The sequence below is a fragment of the Spea bombifrons genome, chromosome 3 (assembly GCF_027358695.1).
Source record: "Spea bombifrons isolate aSpeBom1 chromosome 3, aSpeBom1.2.pri, whole genome shotgun sequence".
In the NCBI taxonomy this organism is placed as follows: domain Eukaryota; kingdom Metazoa; phylum Chordata; class Amphibia; order Anura; family Pelobatidae; genus Spea; species Spea bombifrons.
The window spans coordinates 68,955,691-68,964,604 of NC_071089.1; the positions used below are offsets into that span (position 1 = coordinate 68,955,691).

The window sequence follows — 8,914 nt, forward strand, 5'->3', positions numbered from 1 at the left end:
GGTATCTGATACTGGATGCACATTACCCATTACTGATTATATGTTGGCTCCGGTTTAACCATTTCATTGCTCATTGAGCCACATGTAAGTAATAGTCTCATCAAGAATGAATATATATATATATATATATATATAGCATTGGCTCAGGAATTATGTTGGATATGTTGGTATAAGTTGTACACTTAACCCTATTAAGGCTAGAGCTTCGATCTTTAACTAGTTGAATACACTGCATTTATGTTTTAGATCACTATTAGTATATTTATATTAAATTCAGCTCAAACCTCAAACGGGCTAACAGTGCGATCTCCTAAACAACGTACGTTATATACCGGTATAATTCTAAAAGTATTTATTTTTATTCCAGTGGTATGAATATATACTATGTTATTATATTAAATAGAATCTGATATAACCTTTATTAAAGCTCGGTAGAAAACACATTTATTTTGGAATAGCATCTTCTATAGCCAAATATTGACACATGATTGATACTAGTTATAGTATCCATATTGTCCCTTAGGGTATATTATATCCGACTGGAAAGAAACATGGGAAACAATGGGAGTATACAGCAAAGGATCAGGACCAAGGACAGAAAACCTCTGGCACAGGAGGCTAAAGATCCAATGCGGGTCACCCAGCTTATGTTGACTGGGCATCGTGGGAGTCGCTGCCCACAGCAGATAACCTGCAGATAACATGAATGTTGTATAAACTGAGCACTTGTAAATCTGCTTTCCCATACACTACTATAAGCGCTATTGGAAAGATAGAACAAGAAATGATTACCATGTAAGCGGACAGGCATTTCTTATAGGTTGTTTACAAGTGTATATTCTAATAAAAGTTGGTTAAAAAGAAAACTTTCTCCATGTTGCTTAGTAATATCCTCTTGTGCGTGTTTCCAGTTAGTTAAAAGTGTATAAGATACCTAACTTTTTGAAAAACAATTAAGAATTTGACACCAGAGTTACTGTGATGGCAGGTAGATGATTGAGAGATAGAGGCAGAAAGATAGATTAGATGATAGATAGATAGATAGATAGATAGATAGATAGATAGATAGATAGATAGATAGATAGATAGATAGATAGATAGATAGATAGAATCAGCTATACATAAAAGAAAACCTTGCCTGAAATAAGAAGCAGTTACAATTTTACTGCTATCTTTAAAAATGTGAACAGGCAAGATAACAGCCAAGAACTAATCAGGGACCAACACACAGTCATTGTGTACTATACAGATCAATATATGACCACACTATTACAACACATACATATAGCCACAGACTATTAATCAATGGTATAAAGATCTTTCAATTATAGCATCCTGCTAACATATATATGCAAACAAATGATGGATAGATAGATAGATAGATAGATAGATAGATAGAGGATTGGTTGGTATAGAATATTAACACATGAATTAATATTTAAAAACAACCTGTACTAATATAATATTAGTAATATAATATTAATATAATATTAGTTAGAGTTTAGACTAGATAATACAGCTACACATATACAGCGCTTTGGGTGGCTTCCTGGCAGAGGTCAAATTTAAATGCCCACATGCCTGGCACTAGCAGATAATGTGCATCTTACCAGCCTTCGGGTAATACTTAAAGCAGCCCAGTGTCAGCTCCCTCTGTTACTGGCTGCTATAAAAGCAGCAGGTCTGCCTGACTCCATGGCTTCACTCTGCTAATGAGATTTTTTTGTTAATTACAGTGACATCATTGCTACTTCAGTCGCAGTGCTATTACATAATACCCAGCAGCTGACGGAATCGCGTCTGGATATAAAAGCTTTAGAATCATTATGAATGAATGAATGAGAAATACAAACAGTTGGAAACCTCAAACCATCTCCTGGGTTTTGGACAGTAGGTGTATAAATATATATATATATATATATATATATATATATATATATATATATATATATATAATGCATAGCGACCAATCTGGCAGTGATCAAAGACTTGTTCTGCATCACTGTTTCTAATCACATACTGCACATTTGTTCTCATTTTTTGGGATGTGGGGAAATAAGACAAAATAAGAAAATGAAACATACCAGAAGTTAGATGGTCGCTGTACAGCATCCATACATAGGCACGGGCTGTATTGGAAGCTACAGCATCTTTAATGATCCTTAAGGAACACAAAAAAGGTGGGTTTTTTGTTTCTCATTTGGCTGTTTTTATTTCCAAAATAACAGTGTTCAGCTTATTGCTGAGGTCTAGCGGCTGGTAGCGATGCTGTGAGTATATGATGATACAAAGCATCTCTCTTCTTGCTCCTCTTCCATGTGGATGCAGCAGCCTGCAGGTGGCAAAGGAGAGTGGGCGGGCATCCCAAGTTGATATCCAATGGGCGCCATCAACCTCTACGGTTGCTAGTGGTATCCACGTAAATCAAAGAGAAGGGAGCCAATGGGGGGTGTGGGGGGCGGTGCCAGGGACGCGTGCATAGGCACAAGCTGCTGCAGGGGAGAGAGGGGGTGAGACACAGAGAGGAGAGCAAAGGGAGAGAGAGGGTGCCTGGGGCGAGGGGAAGTAGCTGTCAAATGCTCGGCTCCTTTAACCAGACCTATCAGTCGGGCTCGGAGAGTCATGGCGACTACAGCCTCTAACCACTATAACCTGCTGAGCTCCAGCTCCTCCATCGTACATGCGGAGCCCGGCGGTATGCAGCAAGCTTCGGGATACAGGGACGCACAGACGCTGGTGCAGAGCGACTACACGCTACAGAGCAACGGGCACCCCTTGAGCCACGCACACCAGTGGATCACCGCGCTGTCCCACGGGGATGGGGCTCCCTGGTCCAGCAGCCCCCTTGGCCAGCAGGACATCAAGCCCACGGTGCAGCCCAGCAGGGAGGAGCTGCACAGCGCAGGCACTTTGCAGCACCAGGGTAGACCTCCTCATCTGGTACACCCCGCGCACGGCAACCACCATGGTGCAGGGGCATGGAGGACCACCACCTCAGCCCACTTGCCCAGCATGGCCTCTACCAATGGGCAAGGGCTTATCTATTCCCAGCCTAGCTTTACGGTCAATGGCATGATAAACCCAGGCTCTGGGCAAGGCATGCACCACCATGGACTGAGGGATGCCCATGATGACCACCACGGAGACCATGGCCACCAGCAGCCTCAGCAGCAACAACAGCACTCTCAGCACCAGGGTCACCACGACCACTCGGACGAGGACACCCCGACTTCGGATGACCTGGAGCAGTTTGCGAAGCAGTTCAAGCAGAGGAGGATCAAACTGGGATTTACACAAGCAGACGTCGGACTAGCCCTTGGTACCCTTTATGGCAATGTTTTCTCCCAGACCACCATCTGCAGGTTCGAGGCCCTGCAGCTGAGCTTCAAGAACATGTGCAAGCTCAAGCCTTTGTTGAACAAGTGGCTGGAAGAGGCGGACTCGTCCTCTGGGAGCCCCACCAGTATAGACAAGATAGCAGCTCAGGGTAGGAAGAGAAAAAAGAGGACCTCCATTGAGGTGAGCGTCAAAGGGGCTTTGGAAAGTCATTTCCTTAAGTGCCCTAAACCATCTGCCCAGGAAATCTCTTCACTAGCGGACAGTCTACAGTTAGAGAAAGAGGTGGTCAGAGTTTGGTTTTGTAACAGGAGACAGAAGGAGAAAAGGATGACACCCCCAGGAGGGACAATTCCAGGGGCAGAGGATGTATATGGAGCTAGCAGAGACACACCACCACACCATGGGGTTCAGACTTCTGTGCAGTGAATCCTTAAACATTCCCTCTCTTTGAACTTTTGATTGTCTTCTCTCTTTTTTATATGAGAACAAAAGCAACTAATGCAGAGCACTGGACTATATTATGTGGTACCCGGTGTATGTGCTGTGTTTTGACCTTTACAGGAGACTACCCATGACAGTGGATTAGAGTGAGTATACAACACATGTCAGGCACTGAGACACATATGTTGCAAAGCAGAAAACAAAAATCTGTCCAGCTAAAAAAATAATAATAATGATAAGAAAGTGACAAACAATGGTAAACTTGGGAAAGTAGCTTTATTCCATGGAATGATGCTCTTCATTGATTGTAGCTGATGTATTAATTTAATGTGGAATCCATTTAAGGTGGAACAAAAATACAATTTTGACAGTATTTATGACGAGTATGAATTTGCACTGCAAGGAAACTGAAGTTTACATGAACCAGTTCATGAAGATCCATAAATCCGACTTGCAGATTGACACAGGGAGCATTTTTTAGCCATCATCTCAACATGTTATTATTTGCTTTTTAATTTTAATGTGTATGTGAAATTTTGTTATAAAAATATGTTGTTTTTTTAAATATGTGTAATGGTTATTTCCCATTCTCACAATGTAGAGATAGGGGCACCTTACATACTACTGGCAGACTGCACTTTCAGGAAATACAGATGGCCTTACTGCAAAGTAATGCTTGCTATGTTCCAACATGAATGCCAGCTGATAACCCAATACACATTCTTCAACCAATACTTTGAATTAAGCTTCATTTTTCAGGGAGCTTGTAGAAAGAATACAAAAAAAGATCACAATATAAAAAATATCAACATTTGGGTCCTTTTGTTGATCAGGGAGGCCAGATGTATCCAGATTAAGGCTAACAAATGTTAGATGGATTTTGTACAAAAAAAAACACCAAAACATATTTGGAATAGAACTGAAGAAGATACCCAATATAAATATATCAAAAATCGTATTCAGTCTAAGTCAAGTATGTGCTGATAATTTCTTAACTTTTAGAAATAAAATTTGTTTGTTGGCCAATAGTACTTCTTAAAAATATTTTTTTTTGTTGTATATATATATATAACACAGCTTTATATATGTATATATACATATATACAAATATTCATATATTTGTGTGTGTATATATATATATATATATATTAATACAACAAATTATTTAATTTCTCCTTTTTATTTAATGTATTAGATTATTATTTTTGCCATTTGCTGTGGCTGTCTGTTTCCTTGTGGGAAAATTCTAGCTTTAAAGCAAAAATACCCATTTAAATCGCTCTGTCAAGCTATTGTTACTCAGATGAATTCTTTAACATTATCTGAAAGGTAAACCGCTGGCATTTGAAAACAAAAGATTTGGGACAAGAATTGGATTGAAGAGAATACCCAACTCCATTTCATTGAGGAAATAAACCAATTACCTCTGTTAAAAAAGGATCCTTAAAGAAAAAGTCAGTATTTTAAGGATTAAAAACACGTTTGTAAATGTTGTATGATACAGCATAATAATATAAGTAAGGATAGTTCAAATATTTGTAATTTCTTATTAATGCAAGTTTTTGAATGAGCAAATTTATTTTCCTTTATTATTGTATATTTCTAAGTGATTGTAAATTCCAGTGAAGCGATCTATTGACAAGACCAAAGGGTCAAACTTATTGATAAACTTCATTGAAGTTCAGTGCAAAATTCTTTCGAATTTCACTCAAAACCGTCGGAATAATAAATATTTTAATTTAAACTACAACACAAGCTCACAAGTATGTACATATGTTTAAAATTTGTGTTTTCTGATCCAGATATTGTTTAAAACTTTTTTTAATTTTAAGCTGCCCAGGGAAATATTTTCATATTATTGGACAGTGTCCTGCTCTATTTATTTCTTTGACAGAAAAAAAATATTCTTGATTTTTTTAAATGTAAATTTTAATAAGTAGGTAATTAAAATTCCGTATGAACTGTATTTTTAATTTTCAGTCTTTTTAAACACTTTGTTTTTTGGTATATTTTCAATGTGCTTGTGGGGAGAAATAAAAATGCAGATATCCTTATATATTTATGTTAAAGTAATATTTTATTATCTACATAAAACCAAAATGCATACTAATTTCAAAGTTTACTCTAATTATTGACATGATCGTTTCGGGTTTTTTTGTGAGTATTTGATAGCAATATTTGGAATACACCGAGTTAACACCGAGTTTAAATAACAAATATGTTACTTTGACAGGAATGGCACTTGTTTTACTAAAAAAAATATGGTTTTCACGGTATTGACACATTGTGTTTTACTAATTGGATGCTAATTTAACTACTAGGTTTTAATGCCAGCAAAATTGTTAATTATAAGAAAGCCTTTCAAACAAGCAGATGTCCGCAGAATACTCTCTTCTACTGCATGTCAGTGTATTATTCTTCTTATTATTATTATAGATGTCAATACATTTTGTATTATTATTATTATTTATTATTATTATGATTATTATTATTATTATTATTATTATTATTATTATTATTATTATTATCTGGCATATGCAATTTGAATAGTTGTATCATTAATATTTATTAACGGTATTTAGAATAATTATTTAAAATATCCTGTGTAAAAAGTGATGATTTAGCGGTTGTTTTCCAGAAATCAAGCCTAATAAGGTGAGGTTCAGAAACTCCTTGATCAAAATGATATTTTGGCGTATATAAATAATCCCCTTGGCTGGTTTTCAGGGATAAAGGCGAGGACAATGTACAAAGAAAGCTCTTTCCCGTTTTATTAAATTGAATCATCTTTTGTAACTCCTTGTCAATATTACAAGCGTCCCAAACAGGTTGAGTTAAATGATCTTATCAATAGTCTAGGAGGAAAGTGACAGAAAGAAGAAGTGTTTTGTGACCGCAGACATGCTGATGGGTAAAATGTTTAAGCTGAGTATAGATCTTAAGTCCTGTGGTCAATATCCCACTGGACTGTCTTTACAACACAAGCTTCATCTGCCCTCTGCAGGACGCTTCCTATGGGATGGAGATAGGCTTTAAAGTTGTTGGACCACAAATATATATTATATACATATATGTATGTGTATATATATATATATATATATATATATATATATATATATATATACATATATATATACCGTATATATATATATATATATATATAATTATTCAACTACCTTGCATTTTCCTCTCTTTTTTATCTGAAAAACAAAAGGGTCCAAATGTAAAAGCTAATTTTGAGTAAATTCATTACTGTTCTCCTTTATTGTCCCCAAGATGTAATATGTTCAAGCAAACACAATTAAATCAGTGCGAAGCAATGCGCAGTCTTAAGACATTTAATAGCTAGGAAGGCTTTATTTAAGGGCTCCCCAAGCGCGTTGTGCCAATTGTCTCCTTATATCACAAAGCCTATTTGTTTGATTGTTAGCCATAGCCTCTGAAGCGCAGGAGGCCAGAGCTTTTCATGATGGTCAGTGATCTGGGCTCCCCATCCTTGCATTAATAGTCTCAGATGGGTAACACTGACTCATGCCCTGGGCAAGCTGTTTGTAAACATGAGCCCCAGAGTCTCCTGCCATCACACTAATGTCAGGGACATAATGGTTAGGCTACACATTCAAGTTCTGTTATGTGTGTTTTATTGATTTTATTAAAGAAGTATTAATGTTATAGACGGGTAGATTGCCAGATCTGTATATATATATACTTTTTTATTTCTCTTACTATTTTACATAGAGCAATTTAATAATTTCTCCTGGTTATATACTAATTATGTGACCGTTGTCACAGTTTATCACACACAAATACACTGTTTCGTTTGGGAATCGGAGCGCTGTATATGTTTTATAAACTGACAATTCTGTTAAAATAACAAAACAAAACTTCGCTTATATTTTGGGAAAAGGCAAGAATTTGATGATCAGTAGACAACACTTCTTTCTATAATCTATTTATACATATGCAACTATATCAGTTCTCTCTATATATTTACAAACACACACACAAACATATATATTATTTTACTCTGTAAATATTGTATAAATCATATAGATATTCTTCAGATATATTTTATCGGAATTTCTTGCCCTTTTTGTAATAAATGCCGGCCGTTTTTTATTTAGTTATATAGTAAACTATAGGTGAAGTTTGTGTTGTACAAATACTCAAAGAGCCCAGCAGATAATCATATTATGATATTATAAGGGGCTTTATATTGACACTAATGGCAGACACGGCTTCTTGCTGCTACCAGCTGTGCTCCTGGTACCCCAGGTTTGTGTCTTTAGTGGGAATGCGTATTTTAATGCTTACCCTCTTTCCTGAGTACCAGTTCCCCCTGGCACTTCAAAGGTTAATGTATATAACCCATAGCTGAGGTTGCTCACACTTCTTAAATCAGGCCCTGGAAATACTATTCCCAAGAATCTAGAATCTGGAGGATATTTCACATTTGTGCAAAGCCAAGAGTCAATATTGATCAATATCTTCAAAAAGTAAAAGATGTGAACGATTATTTTTTAAGCTAAAGGCAAACAGGAACTATTCTCAGCTCTGATCTGCCTTCATTTGCATTAAGACCTGATGAGGCTTCTGCAGTAGATTACCATGCGTTTGAATGGCTGCTTTCAGTAATGACCTGACAATCTGTACAGTGCTCATTTATTTATGTGTGAACTATCAGATGGTAAATAGCTCCCAACACATGTTCATACACTGCCTGTGTGTTTCTTTGGATGTATGAATATAGACATGACTTTTATCAGACTGGCCATTAAATTGTAAGGCCTAGGGGCCTGGGCATGTGACTGGGCTAGTGGATAAGAGACCCCTAATTTTTATTTATGTGTGCCTATCTGGGATAGTAGCTGGGAAAGTGGAGGTCAAACAAACCCATAACCCCTACTGACATTTCTTACCTTGCCCCCCCTTTCTTCATTCTATTTATTCTCTCCATACACACTCCATGTAACCTGTTTTTTTTTCTCCTTGCCATTGTATGTTCCCATCACCCACAATTAACCCATTCATCTGCAGACCCCTGTCAACCCAAATGCACCCTCCCATGGGCCCATGACTCAGACGAGCCAGTGTTCTGTAAAGGGGGGCTTCTTCTCCCACCTAAATCCCTCTC

General features: G+C 37.1%; 1 protein-coding gene across 1 annotated transcript; it reads left to right on the forward strand.

Moving 5' to 3' along the window:
* The first annotated feature begins 2,486 nt into the window (after window positions 1–2,486).
* On the forward strand, window positions 2,487–4,512 carry POU3F2 (POU class 3 homeobox 2). The gene has a single exon (XM_053459643.1). It carries the CDS (start codon window positions 2,623–2,625, stop codon window positions 3,763–3,765), a length of 1,143 nt encoding a protein of 380 aa, XP_053315618.1. The 5' UTR covers window positions 2,487–2,622; the 3' UTR covers window positions 3,766–4,512.
* Window positions 4,513–8,914: the final 4,402 nt, after the last annotated feature.

Excerpts from the sequence above, each read along its gene's own strand:
- POU3F2 (XM_053459643.1), top strand. The coding sequence starts at position 2,623 with ATGGCGACTACAGCCTCTAACCACTATAACCTGCTGAGCTCCAGCTCC.